Source organism: Merops nubicus, unplaced genomic scaffold (genome assembly GCF_000691845.1).
Source record: "Merops nubicus isolate BGI_N331 unplaced genomic scaffold, ASM69184v1 scaffold4642, whole genome shotgun sequence".
In the NCBI taxonomy this organism is placed as follows: Eukaryota; Metazoa; Chordata; class Aves; order Coraciiformes; family Meropidae; genus Merops; species Merops nubicus.
The window spans coordinates 2,403-19,976 of NW_008591412.1; the positions used below are offsets into that span (position 1 = coordinate 2,403).

The window sequence follows — 17,574 nt, forward strand, 5'->3', positions numbered from 1 at the left end:
CTCACCCTGCTGTTCCACGAGTTGAAAAAAGCCCCGTGCACATGCTGAGCCACCACTTTTCTCCAGCAGTTGTGCTTTCAGTGCTTTGCCTTTGACTGTCGCTTAGCAGACCTCGTAGAGCAGCGCTGTGACTAACAGACCCCTCTGCAGCCTGTGCTGGTAGGGTGTGTGATTCCAGAGCACCAACCTGGAGTAACTTGCTGTACTCCAACCCCCCTTCTTCTGGGGGTGGGGCGGAGTAGTATTTTTCTTTTAGGTATGAAATTTACAGGATCTCCAATCAAATTAAAGGTGTCCCAGGGTCAACCCGTGAAACTAAATTGCAGCCTGGAGGGAATGGAAGATCCCGAGATGTTGTGGATCAAGGATGGAGCAGTGGTGCAAAGCGTAGACCAGGTGTACATTCCAGTAGATGAAGAACACTGGATCGGCTTCCTCAGGTACAACAGATGCAGAGAAGGAAGAATATCATGGAAACTATTGCACAGTTTTCTGCTGACAGCTCTGTCTTTGCAACTGCCTCTCCCTCAGCGGGCCGGGGTCCTTGGGTCTGCAGCTGAGCACATAGCAGGGACATAACTGAGCAGAACTGAAGCTGCTGATGGCTGAGGTTTTAAGCACTAGAACCGTATTCCTTTCCTGACTGCTGTGGTGACAGGTGCTTTGCTGATGCTTGTGGTGCTTGAGGCGTGACTTCGAGGTGAGAGGGTGTTCGTGCCTTATTTATTCATCTTGTTCTGCTGTGCAGCAGGAAGGCTAAGGTCTGACTTGTATAAATAGGTTTTCTCTCTTATACTCGTTCCGTTCTCTTGCTCTCTCTTGAACTGTCAGCCTGCCTAGAGGGTGAAGATTGTTAATTGAAATGAGACTCCCTGGACTGCAGCTTCCTCCTTTCTTTAGGGAGGAGTGTTTGTCACCTGAGTCATCCCCGAGTCGTTTTGCAGAGACTTTCCTAATACATGTACACCGTGTGGAATTGGCCCTGCTCTGCTCAGAGGTGCAAAAACTCTTTTCTGCAAAGCACCTCTGCCTTTATTTCAACAGAAAAGGGATCTCAGCTAGTTCTGGAAGTTAAACAAGACCCAAGGTTGTGCTCTGGCTTTTTCTGTGCATAAAGAGAGCTTGTACAAGCAAACATATTGTCACCATGAGGGCTCAAAACTGTTGAGTGACTGAGAATCGCTCTTCCCTGAGCTCCAGCTTCATCTCCTGTTAGGTTTCTTGGATTGACATTGCACAGAGTCTGCAATTCCAGCAGCTAAACATGTCTGTGCTAAAGCTTGTCTGTAAGAAACATTTTGATAGGAAAAAGATCTGTGCCTACTGAAACAATTGTATAACATGATGTCATGGAGTAAGTTTGTCTTGAAACTATACCACTTACTCCCTGCAATTCCACTAGGTAACTCTTTGCCCCTCCCAATCTCTCAGTCTGATCTCCTTTTTCACCTCGTTTCTCCTCCACTGAGATCTTTTCTGGAGCACTAGGGCTACGTTAGGGTGCTAAACCTAGATGTGTCCGTATCTTTTTCTTCTTTTTTTCCTTTCTTCTCCTCAAGTGATCATTTCTCCACCCCCTGTGACTCTGCTGTGATGGCTGTGTTTCAGAACATGCGGCTGGATGGGCAGGACAGCTGATGCCATTTGAAGGTACAGCTCTGAAAATCAGGCTGTAGTGGGTCCATTTGGTGCATTTCAGCAAACACTCTCCTTTTTCTGTCTTCCTTCCTGAGATGGTCTTGGTCTTCCCCAGGGCAGACTGCTAGCCTTAGAAAGGTGGGCATCAGCTCTGCTGAGGATCCCTGCATGGCAGCAGATGCATGGTTGCACCTCCAACAGGCGTTTGCCAACTGTACGTTGACAGGCACTTGGAGTCACACAAGCTGAGACCTTGTTTTGGGACCAAACTCTGCCTTTACTCACCATGTTAGCTTTGTGCTGCTAATGGCAGTGAGGATACCACGGATTTGCTGTGGTGGAGCAAGGAGCAGAATTTCTCTCCTCAACTTTGGGAGGTCTACAACTTGAATGCTGCTCGGTCCCCATGGCTGTCTTCCCTTGCTTGGATGCAACTTCTCAGGAGGGGAGCTGTTGCTGAGCAAGGGGGGACACAGAAGAGTTTACAGGGCAAGGTCCTGTGCTGGTGTAGGCCAGCAAAACCCCCCCCAAAAACACAAGTTGAGAGGCCCAAGGAGTATTGCAGTGTGAGGTACTCTTGGGATAAGAACAACACAGTGCAGTTGAGGTGAGGGGGGGCCCTTTTCTGACCCATCTGTTCCTGTATGAGACTGTCACCAGTCCTGTCACCTAACTGAGGCAAAACAGGCTCATGGAAGGTTTGTGGTTTGGAGTTTCCTGCTAGCTCAGACACTGCAGGCCAGCTGTGGCTTTTGAAGGCTAGCTAGCATCATGGTTCAGGATTGGGATGACCAGCCTCTTCCTTGCCCTCAGAGGACACAGGGACTGGTTTTCTGTGAGGACATTCCAGAGGAAGGCTGTCTGCTCTGCTGAGGGTTCCCTCCACCCACTTTAGAGAAGAGCTGTGCTGTTCTGCCACGTGCTTTGTGCTGGCTGGCTGTCGGCCTCCTCCCCAGAGCTGGCTGCCTCTCCGTGGGTGTTGTCCGTGCATCTGGTTTGCCAAACACTGGAGGGTCCTTTGGGGCAAAAACGTGCTTTATCCACATAAAATATCCATATGGCTTTTGGCTTTTTTCAGCTTGAAATCCGTCGAGCGGACAGATTCTGGGAAGTACTGGTGCCAGGTTGAGAACGGGGGGAAGAAGGAAGAATCACAGCAAGTGTGGCTCATAGTGGAAGGTAAGGAGGAGGAGTAGTGCTGGTTTCCTTTCAGGGCTGACCCACCAACATGCTCTAGATGGAAGTGGTGAGAGCAGATTGCTCCAGTGACAGGCTTCTCAGCTCTGAACCATTGCTGCTAGCTGCAGAGGATCACTACAGAGCAGAAAACAGAAACAGGAGAGTAGCTTCAAGGAGGGGAGCTGTCAGGTCATTACCTTCTGGTTTTATTTTGGCCCATTAGGAAACAAGATCCTTTTGTGTGCCTATGCTTCTTTCCAGCTCCTCAGTCCATTGTTGCTTTCATCTCTAAATAGTTCATAGAACGATGGGATAGTTCAGGCTGAAAGGGGCCCGTGAGGATCATCTGGCCCAACCCACTTCTCAAAGCAGGGTCACAGCCTGCTTCTGTGTATCAGCCAAACAAGCCTTGGAGGACAAGGTGCAGTTGCAGCCCAGTTCTGGATTTTGGGAGAAGTGCTGTACATCAGCACTTCATAGCCATGACTGTTCTGTGTGGCACTGCTTTGTCCAGTCTTGTCTGATAAAGAGTAATTTCTATATGGTTGCCCAAAAGTCGCCCAAGGCAGCGTGGATTGGTGGTTTCTGACTGTGTTTAGTTCAATTTCCCTTGAGCCATGATTGTGTTAGATCCTCAGAACCTAGTGGTTGTAGGATGGCTTAATATTGGGTGAGGAAGTTGGCAGGAGCAGTGCATTTGCAGCAAGAAGTGGCTTTTTGGATGTAACTGGTGACATTCTGGGCCAGAGCTGAACTGACAGTCTTAAAGAGGAGGAGGAGGGAGGGGACTGTGGGAGGTGGTGTGATCTGGGTGTCTTACAGCAAAGGGCTTGCTCCTTGGCCATGGTAAGGAGTGGTTGGGTAGGACAGTGTGCTCAGCCATCTGAAAAACAGGAGCCCTTCTGGATAGCACAGGCAATTAAAGTAAAAAAAAAAAACCAGCTGCAGGTAGCTAAGGAGGAGTATTGAGGATGAAGGTCAAAGCTTGGAGTGGGAGTGTAAGTTAAAACAAAATGCAACTTATCGCCTGCATGAGAAAAACAAGTACAGCAGAAGCTGGTTAAGCCTGAACAGAGCATGTAATCCTTGTAGAAAGGGAGTTGTGTAATAAATTAAAGAATAACAAATAGTGTTATGGGTGGATTTTTAAAAATATCAGCTGTTAGCATAAGAAAACAGCAGGGAATGCAGAAACTCAGTCCCACCATCACTGTTATCTCTGCCTGTATTTCTTCACTGGGCAAACCAGCTTTATCTAAAGTGTTTGCTGTCTTGATAACAACTGTTGTGCTCTCTGACAGAGAGGAGCTTTACTCTGGCCATTTGCAGCCTTTGGTAGGTGCTGACACCCTTGAGTGTGGCACAGAGAACAAGTGTGGACTGCTGGTGATGTAACTTGCAGTGAGCTCCACTGGATTTCTGTGCTGCCTCCTACCTGCATTGACTCGGGTAGTCTGCATCAGGAAGGGTTGGCAGCAATGGTATCTGTCTTTGTAACACAGCTAAAATGTTTGTACTTGTAACACATTCCTCAGAATTCACACACACACAAAAAAAAAACTATTTTGAAAATGTTTTCTAGTTTAGAAGCTAGGCTCTGGCCTTGCTGGGAACATGATAGCCTTCAGTGCCTGGAGAGAGAATCTGAGGCACGCTGTGCAGTGTGGCTGTGTTAAATAAGGATTATGTTTCCTGCAGAACTTTCCCTCTGCAATGACACCTCTGACTGTGTGGCTCTTCCTGGGTTTGCCAGCCCCTGTTGTGGCCATGGTCAGAGCCCCAGCCACACCTGGATGGATACACCCCTGGGAGTTAACACAGTTTAAGAATGGAGCTGTAAGGAAAAGAAAACCAACCTAGTAGGTTGGGTCCCAGCTTGGAGGAGGGATTAGACAGGCTCAGTTCCTTGCTTTGCCAGTGGTTTCCTGCCTGTTGGCTGCTCAGTGCCTCCACGGAGCATCTGTGAGAGGAGGGTGCTGGCACTTACCTGTTGTACCAGGAACTGGGAGGCTAAATGTGTCACAGACAGTGAGGTGCCCAGATAACATGTACAGGGGCAGTGCAAGTTCCTGAGCTGGGTGAGTCAGCTGCACTCCCTGAACTAGGAGAGCTTTTAATTGTGGTCTTGCTGGTCTGGTTAGCTGCACCCAAAGTGAGAAAACCTGCTGAGCTGGGCAGGACCTTCCCAAAAAGGTTACCTTGGGTGCCATGGTGAAGGGGCAGGAGGCAGGAATCCTGCTCACAGGTAGAAGCAGCCGTGGTATTTTCCCTTCTAAGCTTCCTTGGAGAAAGAGGGAAAAGCAAGTAGAGGTGTCATAGCTGTTATCTGAGAAGTTTATTCATATGACCTCAATAAAAACAAAGTAAAACATGTAAACAAAACCCAGCAGTGAATCATGGTGAAGGATATAGCTGTCCTGAGCATTGACCTTTGCACAGATAAGCACCATCATTCCTCAAGTGACCTATTTTTAGGCCTGTTTTAGTTTGTTCATTTACTCACCATTCTAAAGGGAGTGGCAAGAAGACAAGGAAAGCACAAAGAAACTGCCACCTGACAGACCCAAACAGCAACTAGAGGGTCAGTGAAAGACTGAGGACAGAGCTTTTGGCTGGAGAGTGGGGGACATGTCAAGTGTTAGGTGCCTTAGCAGGGATTTAGAAGCCTACATCAATTGCCTGCTGTTGGAGGTGCTCAGCATCTGCCACACCAACTGGGGCTGCTCGTGCCTGTCATCTCTGCCCGGGGACAGGCAGTGTCATTGAAGCATGTGAATACACAGCATTGTGGTTCCTCTGTTTCTGTGAGGGAGGTGACAGGTTGGCAGTTTCCAGAACACACAGTTTCCTCCTGAGAGTGCCTCATTTTGCTGTAGATGCAGTTGGTAGTGGCTGTGCTTGAGGCCCAAAGCTTTGAGCATAAAAGGGACCTTGGGTTTCTCTGGACCTTCAGCTCCTCTGCCAGCCACCAGAAGCCACTGACTGTCCTGCAGGGTCAGGACTGGTGCTGGTGGCTGGGGAATTTTGGGTTATTGGTTTGGAGCACTGAAACCAGAAGAGTTTGGGCATCCTCCATAAGAGGAACCACATCCCCCAACATGTTATTGGCTGTTGCTGTTTAGAGATGACCCACGGTAGGTAGGTCAGTGTTGCAGCTGCATTTTGCTCCCTGTGGGTGTGATCTGAGGCCTGTTGTACCAAGCAGGAGACTTTCCATGGTGGGAAAGGGGGAGTTGTGAGGAGGGCTGTGTCTGTGGATAGCCTTCAGCTCTGAAACCAATTACCCCTCGCTCCAAGGCAGCCTGCTTCTCGTGGTGTTGGAGCGTGCTGGAAGGAGGCTCCAGCCAATTAAGCTGTGGAGAGAGCTCTGTAAATGATCCCAGGCTCTCACTGGGGGATTCCTTCCTCATTTTGGGGTTTGTTACAGCCACTCGTTCAACGCATTCACAACCTCCAGTTTTTCATGCATGGCAAGAAGTATCTGCAGCTGGATTAGGTATCTTCTAAAGTGGTGTCTGCTGACACTTAAGCTGTTGACTGTTGACTCTTTAGATGAAAAACTGAGCAAACACTGCCACTAAAAGTTGCTTCAGAGGGGAGTCTTGAAGGAGACTCAGTGAAAGAGGTTTTTCAAAGGCATTTTGGGAAGTAAGCACTCCTGTCTCTCTGACCTCTTCTAGTGGGAGTATGTGGACATTTGTCTTCTGAGGTGAGCCATCACATCTGACCCTTGGTTCTTGTGAAGGGCTTGGAGGGACTAGGCATAGGGGCAGGGCAGATGGGTGTCCAGTGCTGGGCACTGGTATTAATGGATATAAACAAGAGACAGAAGGAGTCTCTCCAGTTATTATCACTTGTCTGTTGCTTTTCTAGGTGTGCCCTACTTTACTGTGGAGCCTGAGGATGTGTCCGTATCCCCTAATGCCCCATTTCATATGGCCTGTGCTGCTGTTGGTCCCCCTGAACCAGTGACAATTGTATGGTGGATGGGAGACTCTAGAGTGGGGCTTCCAGACATCTCCCCCTCCATCTTAAACGTGTCAGGTAAGGCTGCTGCCAATGCAGGGGATTGCTTTGAGCACCAGAAGAGGAGGAGAGCTCTCTTCTGGTCATGCCTAGTGACACTGGGTAGCCACATAGTGTGAGCATGACCTTTGTCCATTGAGGGCTGAATGTTCATGAGCTCATACAAAGCCAGATGAGCTCCAGGGGTGATTGCTGCTCTATTTTCTGCGGGCATGAGGCACACAGGCTCTTACAGAGTTTGGGTGGGACTGGCCCTGTGGTGGAAGTGCTACTGGACAGATGATGCTCTGGGTCCCACTTTTGTTCTACCTCGTGGAGGGTGTTCATGGTTATTTTAAGTGACTGTGTTGGTGACATTTGGCTTGAAAATGTCCAAGCATTCACACGTAACAGAGGCCACCTCCTTCTGTGCACATCATGCATTGCTTCCCTCTTTCTCTTCTCCCCATCTTTCTTGTACACTTGCTGAATGCTCTCATGGTTAAAACCTGACCACCTCCTGTGCTTGACACCTGTAGAGTGGTGGCATTGGTGCTGAAGTGGGCTGGTTGATTCCCTCAGAGTCCAAGGCTTGCCCCAGAGCAGGCACAGGGTGCACTGGGGGCAAGACTCCCTTCCCCAGCAGTGTCAGTGGAAGGACTGCTGACCACCTCCTGTGCTTGACACCTGTAGAGTGGTGGCATTGGTGCTGAAGTGGGCTGGTTGATACCCTCAGTCCAAGGCTTGCCCCAGAGCAGGCACAGGGTGCACTGGGGGCAAGACTCCCTTCCCCAGCAGTGTCAGTGGAAGGACTGAGGAGCCAATAGGTGTTCAGGCCTCTCTTCAGCCCACAGTCAGGGGAGGGTGATGGATCTCTACCAGGACATGACCACAGCTATTCTACTGCTTACTTCCTAGAAGTAACTTAATTCTAATTAGTTGTCCAAGGGCCTTTTTTCTTCTCCTCTTTGTTGCTGTTCTATTATTCTCAGCAGCCCTGAGCCAAAGTTGAACTAGCTATATAGAAAGAAAAGGTTTTACAACTAAGAGTCATCTCTGGAGCCTCTGCATGAGTGTTAATGCAGTTACACCCAGGGGGGAGTTTCTATACCTCTTTGGCCATCCTTTGAGCTATCCAGTCCTACTAAGCCTTCCCTTAGAACCTAATTTACATGCAAATCAAAACCTGGTTTGTGATTTGCAAGGGTTTTATCTGCTCCCTCTCTTACATAGCCACTCAGTGCTGTTCCAAACTGGAAATGAAAACTGCTCCCTTATGATACAATCTGTCTGTTGAAATGGAAACTGAAAAATATGGTAGTTGAGAGGGGAAAGACAATTAAAAAAGTCTCCCTTCCTTCACTGAACTCATCCCATGGTGCCTCACAAAACTTGTCTTTGTGGGGCAGTGGTGTGGAGGCCTGAAGAAAGGCATTTGCTCCTAGTGATCCTCCAAATGAATTGCTATTAGATATATTCATCACCAGCTCCTTTCTTTGCCCCTTTCTGTGTTTTTATTGATGTCCATTGGGAAGGTCTTATCTTTGCAACAGGAAAAAAAAATGCAGCAGGACACAAGTTGCATGGTCAGATTGCTAAAGCCTGTCAAAAAAGACAGCTGGTAAGAAAACAAGCATGGCTGGCTTCAGTATCACATTCTGAAGAAGGGAATAATAAAGTGCTGGCTAGAAAGTGAACATTTAGGAGGTTCAGCATGCAGTTGGTTTGGTAAAAGGGTTGTTGTATTTGGAAAGCAGTGCTGGCAATGGTGCTAGAGAGCAAGGAGATCTTGGTTTGTGGTGTGTTGTTTTCCTCAGGGCAGGGCTGTGGTTGGAGCTCTTTGGGACATGCCTGCCACATCAGGTGCTGCTCGGTTGCCTGGCCTTCAGCCCGCTGGCAGCTCTTTCCTCTGGCTCATTGGGGTGAGTGGAGGAAGGTAAAATACTTTGCTCTTTGATTTTTAGAGCAGTCTCTCTTCTACTATCCCTTCTTCACAGTGCTGTTAATCTCAGGCTGGGGAGATGAATCAAAGAATAAAGACACTGTGCAAGCTGCTCTGTACAGCTCTGAAATCTTTTTCCCTCCTAAACTGTAAGCCCCTAAACTGTATACCAATCCTTAAATTTTCTCATAGAGACCCTTGTAAGGCAACTGAGGGCCAAGCTGAGTGGAAACATGAGCTGGACACAGTTCTCCAGGCAGCTTCACAGATCTGTCTCAATTCTGATTAATTAGCCACACCTAAATGCATCTTGGAGCAGCCAGTCATCAGTATGATGCCACGTTCAGGCCCTGTGAGTTGGATGGATGCTTACAGAAAAGAGAGAGAGATGATAGTCCTCCTATCACCCCTGGAAAGTGTCTGGGTGCTGATGCAGCAGCATTTTATTCCCACTTTTTTGCCTGTCTTCAAAAGTCTGATGCAAGGTGAGGGACAGGTGGGCATTAGCTTGAAATCTGCAGCATCTGGTTGGAAGTTTAGCTGGGTTTATAGCCTGGTTAGAAGGTGATTGCTGCTCAGGTGGCAGGCTGAGGGTCCACAGTGTTGTGTAAGCCCAGGGTTCAGCACAATCCTTGCTCCAGAGGTGGTCACCAGAACGTGAGAAGTGGACATCTACTAACTGAGCTGCTGTTCTGCCAGATTCATCCTTCTTCTTCAATGCTTTCTGAGGCTCCTGTGGAAGCTTTCCTCCATTGCCATGCTCTCCATGGGAAATATGTTTAGCACATTGATGACATTGAGATCCACGTGCCTTTGATTGGCATTCAGCCCTCCAACTGCCTGTGCAGCTTGAGCCGGATGTCTCACATAATTGAAATTCTGAAGGTTGAAGCTGGTTTATAGAGCTGTTTGTGTTTCCTTTCCTTTTCTTGGCTCACCTCCAGGTATTAATCAAAGCACAGTTTTCTCCTGCGAAGCTCACAACGTAAAGGGACTGTCTTCATCTCGGACAGCCACTGTTCAAATTAAAGGTGAGAGAGAGCAAGAGGATGGGTGAGGGACTCGGGTTGCTCCTTGGGGAGGGAAAGTAGGGCTCTCTAAGGTAAGAGATTGCCTCAAAGCTGCCAACAACCAGAGCAGGTTGGAGCTCTCAGAAGGTGAAGCAGTACTTTGTCCTCTGACAGCAGTCCCATGCAGGGCTGTCTCCCAGCCTGTGAAAAACAAACCACATCTGATTCAGGAGTGGGAATGTGATGTCAAATAACAGTTGGGGTTTTTTTCTTGAAAAGGTGAGAGTTGGAGCAGTCAAGTTCTTTGGAAGAGATGAAGCTGAATAGAAATCTGTAGCTGGGGAAATCTTTCCTTCTTGGAGGTAGATGGGTCTTGTTAGAGCTGAAGAGGCCATTACTGATGCTTGCTTCTGTTGGTATCACCTTAGGTGTGGAAAAAAGGCAAGGAAGGTGATCACTGGTGGCCAGTAAAATCTCCTCATCCACACTGGTTTTAGTGATTATTTTTTTTTTATCTTGTTTAGTTCTTTCCTCCTTAAAAGTAATTGTTACCCTTTGCATGTCCACTTGCCATTTGGAAGTTCCTAAGTTGCTGGCACGTTTCTTCTGTTCCTCCAGGTGACTGAAAGGGGGATAATAGAGCAATCAGCAGTTCTCCTCCTCCTCATGTTGAGATGCCTCTGCATTTGGATTTTTAGTCATGCTTTAATGTGCATTAAATGACATGATTATCAGTTCCAGGAGAGGCATGTCACAAAAATCATTTATTCCAAGTGGTAGCTCATTGCTCAGCACAAATCAGAGCGAGTTTTAATGTCTGCATCAGAACTCAGAGTTGTATTAGCCAAGGTTCATTAAAGGGTAGCTTAAAATCTACCTGCAGATCTACTGCTAGTATATTTTTCTTCAGGACATTGTGGTTACTGCTATGCCAAGAATGCAGTGTGCTGGACTAGCAAGATTTATAACTTCATTTAAAGATGTTTGGAGTTGTTGCCTCAAAGGCTTGTCTACACAGGGGGATTATTGTGGTACATATCTACTACAGATAATTTTATTCTGGGATGGAATTTAGTTCACAATGCTATTATGTTTTTTAAAAAAAAAAACTCATCAAGCTGTAATTTGAAATAATAGCATAAACAAGCTCTTTTTAATGCTAAGGTAGATCATTTTTTTAACCATTAATAAGATGATGCAGTGAAGACCTCAGAATTCTTGAATTTCCCAGCAATTACATTTAGTCCAAGTTCTCCATAGCAGTCATTCAGCAGCTAATGTGTCCACACAGGCTCTTTGGGAGGGACCTATCACCTTCACACACTTATGTGCACACATCTGCACCTTTTAGAACTGAGGAAGAGCAAGCCTAAGTCGTTTGGCAAATGTAGCACCAGGATGTGTCCTAGAGATAAAAACCAGGTTTCAAATAGCAAGTCCAGTGCTGTAGTTTTAAGTCTCTGAACTGTAATAACTCCAAGATACGTCTCAAAGAGTAGTTAGAGAAATACTGAGGCTCTTCTGAACTGTAAAACTTGAAGATTTAGTACAGCCCCTGTTAAAATTAAAGCAAAGCTCCCAACAAGGACAACAGCAGGAACGGGAGCAGACTCAGATGTTTGTTTAGTCCTTGATCTTATGAACATCTAGACTTCAATTAAATTACTCCTGGGAGTAGTTGTCTATACATGCATTATCAGGGTCTTCCTCTCTTACACAGATCCATCTGCAAATGAGGGCTCTCAAGTCTCTCTACAATTTATTAAACAATTTGTTTCTTCTGTGTTGCTAGAGGCAAATATTTTTGCTGGGACATTTACAAACTGTTAACATTTCTTCCTATTTGCTGCTGTTGTTGTTCATTATCTATTCTCTGTAGTGCCCACAATGTGCTGGGTGTACTCCAAGCAGAAAATTACTGTTATTGTAGCCCACAGTCCCCAGCCCTGTACAAAGCCCCTTTGTTCCAGCCACTCTGCAAGCACAGAGCAAGTTAACTCTCATTATGTTAACACTCAAGGTCCTGTTTTCACACCGACTTTGCTCTCCTTCCTGTGTGTGGTTCAGAATTTAGGGTTGTGTTCTCATCTTTCAGAGCCACCCAGAGGGTTGGTTTATTTTTTTTCTCCAAAGGAGGATGGGGAACTGCAGCTTATCCCAGCTACAAATTGCAGTTAGGGGGTGGTGCTACAAGCCAACCCTCTTGGGAGCCTGTCTCTGTTAGAGTGGATATTTTAGCAGCTGGTTACTTATTCTCACTGGGGGTATAGCCAGTACCTCCTTTGTTTCTGCCATCCAGTGTTGAAAATCCCATGTTGCTAAACCCCAAAGTTGCAAGCATGTCTACAAAAGACTTTGAGTTAAAGGCAGTGTTTCAAGTGAGCTTTGTTTTTTTTCCCCACCCAAACAGTTTATCAACTGGGATACCCAACATCAGAAGGGAAAGAAACCAAGATGAAGAAAAATCTAAGTTAACTTAGAGACCTTTCACTGAAAGGCAGAGAAATGGCCCATCTTCCCCCCAGCCTGTGCTCTGCTGCCCCACCTCCCAGCCATGCAGAGCTGTGCTTATCTGGGTGGCAGCCCCTGGCCCTGGGGCCTGGTAACTAGTTAACCAGAAAACAAAAGCTTTACAGGGTTAATCGGTGGCATCATCTGTTCCCTGCCCCTTTCTCCTCTCTAGACCCCCTGTAGGGACCTGTGGGAGGGTCTTGGGTCTATGCATTTTTCATCCAAGGTGGTCCTGTGGAGATGCTAAAGGCAGTGGTGTTGTCCTCAGTGCGGTGAGAGACAAGGGTCCTCTCTGGAAGAGCAGGATCCTGTTTTGCAATTCCCAGAGGAATCCTAGGTTACAATTATTTTTCCACTGCTGCTTTCCATTGGATACAGCTCAGGAGTGATGGAAAATACAGTCTGCAGGCAGAGCCTTCTTCTGGGAACCTTGGGTTTTTGAAAGAGGGCTCCTGAAGCTGCAATTTGTTGAGGGGCTTCAGGAAAAGTGTTACTCCTGGGATTCTTAAGAATGAGATAAAGGTCAGGGGAGAGGTTAGCATGCATGAAGCCAGTAATTATTTTTCTTTTTTTTAGGAGTGAGGTTCCTAACTAAAAAACAGGCTCAGGAGTGAAAAAGAGATGGTGAGGGGTGTATTGGGAAGAATGGGAAGTAAGAGAGGAGAAGAGAAGGCAAAGAGAAGCACTGAGGATCCAAAAGGGAAGCCAAAGAGCTCAGGTTAATGCAACAAAGAGTCGAGGCATGCTCCTCCCCAAACCAGAGTGCCTTCTGAGTTTATCCATCCCAGGCCTGAAGGGGACCCAGTTTCCAGTCCTTCCAAACCATCCTTCAAAGGGTGCTGCCAGGGCTGGTTTCAGGGGCTGGAGCAGAACTGGAGGAAGGATTGGAAAGCCCTGATTTGGCTCACAGTGGAGGTCCCCAGGCAGTGGTGTGCCCAGAGCTGGGTCATGTGTTGTAATGGAGGGGGCAGGGAAGGGGACTGAGTAGCAAAGGTGTAAACATCACTCCCTGGCATTGCTGTCAAAGAGATCAACCTTATGCATTGGGGAGCTCTGCTGGACTCGTACAGAACAGATGCTAAAAGCTTGTTCAGTGTTAAAATAATAGTTTCATTGACAACAATCAGGAGGCTCTCTAAAGCTGGGACATTATACCGTTTCTCTTAGTGATTTCCTTGCCGAATTTTTAGCCTCAAGCCTCTGCCATTTCCATGTGAATACCTGCTGGTTTCTGCATGTACTGAAAGGTCTCTTTGTTTCCTTTCTAGCCATGCCCCTCCCGCCTCTCAATGTAACTGTAAGCCAAGTGACAAGCAGCAATGCCAGCGTGCTCTGGGTGCCAGGATTTGATGGCCACTCACCCCTCCATTCTTGCACTCTTCAGGTATGGCCCCTCTAGATTGTCCTCTGCCCTGCATGATGGATGGGACTCCCTTGAGCCATGACATTGCTTGGACCCTCTTTCACTCTCCTAAGCACTTTGTAGCAGTGTTTGACTTCTTATCCCACAGTTCTAAAACATGGAAGCTCTAACAGGATGCAGCTCAAGACATACATAGATGCCCAAGAGCAGGGCATGGAGTTTTGAGCACGAAGCATCCAGCTGAGAATTTGGGACTGGTCCCATTCTCCTTCTCAGGTTACCACATCTGTTGCTCCATGGTGGCTCTGTTACATTGCAGCTTGTATGAAGCCATATCACTTGCTGGGAAATGCCCTTGAGTAGCTGCAGGGTGCTCATGTGCCCTTCTGGCTTGGAGCAGCTGGCCCATGGTAGCCTGTTCAGGTGCAGTGCTGTGGCCTGTGGCTCCCATGCCTGCACAGCCCTGTGTTTTGGGGTGCCAGAGGACACCCCAGGATCCAGGCATACCTGTGAGCCCAAGTGATGAGGAGCTTGCAAACTGTAGGATGTGGTAGAGGAAGGGTGGGAATGATAGATGAGGCTTTTTGATACAAACTCAGGCCTATTTGCATTTTCCAGAGTAATTTTAAGCCCTGCCTCTAAATCTTGATTGGTTTTCCATTGTCGAAGACCAATTCTTCCCAAAAAATCAAGGGTGATACTATCCTTTAGCTCTATGGGGTGCTGAGGACTCAACATCTCTGAAAAACAGATCAAGCAGCTGGTAACTGAGTGTTGGAGAGAAACAGAGATTCCTGAAGTGGGCTGTGTAAGCACAGCTAGGCACATTCCCCATGGGTTTATCTGCCAGGGATGAATGTTGGGCCCCTGTGCCTTCCCTACCTGATGACAGCAGCAACAGAAGCAGCCCAGCTAATTTGCTTGCACTCCTCTTTTTATTTGGCAGGAAAGTAGAGATTTCATGCTTTGAAACCAACATCTTGTTTTAATTCAGAGGCAGGAAGAATGCCTGAACATAGCTGGCCCTGGTCTCTGGGTTTTTTTTTGCTGCTTCTGTTCTTGTTTTGTTTTTGCTTCTGTTCTTGTAGGAGGTCAAAAATGGTTTTCTTCCACTCTTTGTCAATGCAAGTTATCTGCAGTTGGAACAGCCTATTCTGTCTGGCTTGCATGCTGCAATGCTAATCACCCCGGGGTTTGAGTTCCCCCTCTCACTTTTGGCAGCGGCAGGGGGAGGGGGGGAAGGGACATGTGGAAAAGAGGCTGAATGAGAGCAGCTCAGTTTCTGTCCACTCAGCAGTCTCACCCCTTTTCTAAGCCTTTTCTGTTCTGCTCGGGGAGGACAAAGTTCCCGCGTCTGGATGTGGGAGCTGGGTAACTTGGCAATCCCTCTGCACTGGCAGAAAGCTGTGCTTCCTCCTCTCCCACACTCAGAGGGGTGGTGGGAGACCTTGACCCACATTTCTGTGTGAAAATGCACGTGCTCCTGGCTCCCCACCATTACACTTCTACTCACAGCCTCCCTGAAAGAGAAGGTGGATTTGAAACTTGGCTGTGGTTTGCTGGCACTTGGGGATTACAGCAAGTGCCCCAAGAGCACCGTGTTGAGACAGGCAGATTGCTTCTGGGGAATCACCATCTTCACAGGCTGTAAACACAAGTCCTGTTCCTTGGAACAGGGTGGAAAGGGGGCAGATGTGAGAGCACTGACTCTTCAGACCTGATCCAAAACAGTTCATCATCAAACTGACAGGGGTTTGCACAAAAGTCTGGTGGTTTTTTCCCTGCTTTGGATGACACTGATAATGACAACAATATGCTTTTCTACTAAGGAAACTTGAGATTCTTCCTTTTTGTTAGCCAAATAAATCAGTGGGCCAAAAGTGCACATGAGAATGAGCAGAAAGGGAGGGAGAAAGGGAGCAAGACTGCTAGATAAAGAATATAAAGTCCACATGAGTGTTTCACTTCTGTCTGTACACCTTGCTTCTGTTCCCAGCTGCACTATTTCATATGCACTTGAGAAGAAAGGCTGAGCCAGGGAGCTATGCAGTGATTTCTATTGTCAGTATGAAAGCAGGACCATTGACCCTGTCTGTGCATTAAAAGCACACAGTGATATCTTGACTTATGTTAAGTGTATATATTAAATTAACATTCACATGGCTTAGTAGTTCAGATTTGGGGAAAAAAAAAAAAAGCTGCAGGAGTGGTAAGAAATTTTTTTTCAGTTTAATGTGAAACAGTTCAATTGAACCAAGCCACCAGTGTAGAATATTCTCTTAAACCAAATAAAGGTGTGGCTCATGAGTCTTTTTGACAGCTCCCTTTTCAGTATTTTAACCACTGGTAACATAGCTATTCTAACACATTCCTAAACTAACCATGAAATGAATTCTTATCCCTATGGAGCTGTTAGTCATGTGGCTTATGCTAACAGTCTTCTCTGTTTCACTCCTGGCACAGGTAGCTGAGTCACCAGAAGGCCAGGAGATCTCCACTGAAGTCACCCCAGTGCCACCCTTTGCCTATGGCCTGCAAGGCTTGAAGCATTCCACCAACTACAGTGTCCGTGTGCAGTGCAGCAATGAGATGGGCAGCTCCCCTTTCTCTGACAGGGTTTACTTCCAGACCCTGGAGCTTGGTAAGCAAATAGCCAAGATGAGGAAAGTGGTTCTGAATGTGAAAAGGAGATGGTGATAACTTCTCTGAACTCCTGCTTGCTCTTTCTGAAATGCAGCAATTGTTACACTGACTGATTGCTTGTCCACTCTTGAGAGTCTCCTAAGATGATAATATGCAGTCAAGTGTGGTTAAGAGTGATGGCTTGGAAAGAAATGAGATGCTGACCAACCTTATCTTCTGCACTTGAAACAAGCATAGTGCTTATGGCTTGTAGAAGTTGTTCTCTCTCCTCATACTCTGTTCCATCCAAAAGAGGATGAAACTGTGTCTGCAGCCATTTTCAGTGTGGGTAATGCCTTATTTTCCTGCACAGAGTGATGGTGGTCTGTCCTCTGCTTTCAGCTCCAAGCAGCACCCCACAAAATATCCATGTTATCCAAAGAGATCCTGGTTTGGTTTTGGAGTGGGATGATGTGGCCCCAGATGTGCTGAAAGAAAATGTCCTGGGATACAGGCTGGAGTGGATCCAGGATAATGTGACGCAGGTAACAGATCAAAAGTGGTGCTGAGCCATTGGGCACAGACTTGGAGAATGTTTATGTGAAACTTTCTAGGCATAAGGGTCCCTCATCTCTTACTCATACGAGGGGCCTAGATTGCTGGCATTGTTTTCATGTGGATCTATTCTGATTGGCCACAACTCCTCTGTGCTGGGCCTCAAGATTAAGGCCTATTTCTCCCTTTCTGGCATATTCAGAATTCCTTCACTGGAATGTGCATCTGTGGATAGACCAGTTTTTCCCCATTCCATGTACAACAAGGGCAATAGAGAGAGAATTCAGTTTGGCTCTGCCTCTTTCTAGTGCTGTCCCAAAGGCAGCTCAGTGTAGGATCTGGGCTTTCTCTCTCCTGTGACTGGGACTTGGCTTTCCAAATCCTAGAAGCAAAGGTTTATTTAACAGGTTAATGAGTTATGCACTAAAGCACAGAAAGAATGTTGTGGATTCTTTTGTTTAATTGACAATCTGTGGGGATTTGAAAGGTCCCTGTCAGGGTAGAAGGCCTTCCATTTGTTCTTCCGCATTGACCCCAGGTATCTGTCAGCCTTTGGAGTCCACAGCTTTTCTTATGGTTTCTTGCTTTTTAATATGTATTTAGGCAGTACTTATTAATGAGGAACAAGCCTGTAATAATGAACAGCTAGAGGGAAAAGAGACTTATTTCCTTTTTTTGCATGCCCCATTTCATACTAGGTCGGCGTCATTGATTTTGAATGACAGTAGTTTGAGTTCCTGTTGGATTTA

The 17,574-nt window shown here is 47.0% G+C and overlaps 1 protein-coding gene across 1 annotated transcript; it reads left to right on the plus strand.

Annotated features, from left to right (window-relative positions):
• Positions 1-258: 258 nt before the first annotated feature.
• Positions 259-16,815, plus strand: LOC103782469 (tyrosine-protein kinase receptor TYRO3-like; the record flags this gene model as incomplete). Its single annotated transcript, XM_008950240.1, has 7 exons — positions 259-440; positions 2,717-2,817; positions 6,691-6,861; positions 9,709-9,795; positions 13,554-13,669; positions 16,112-16,289; positions 16,673-16,815. Coding segments are annotated over exons 1-7 (978 nt in total), but the record flags the coding sequence as incomplete, so codon positions are not given.
• Positions 16,816-17,574: the final 759 nt, after the last annotated feature.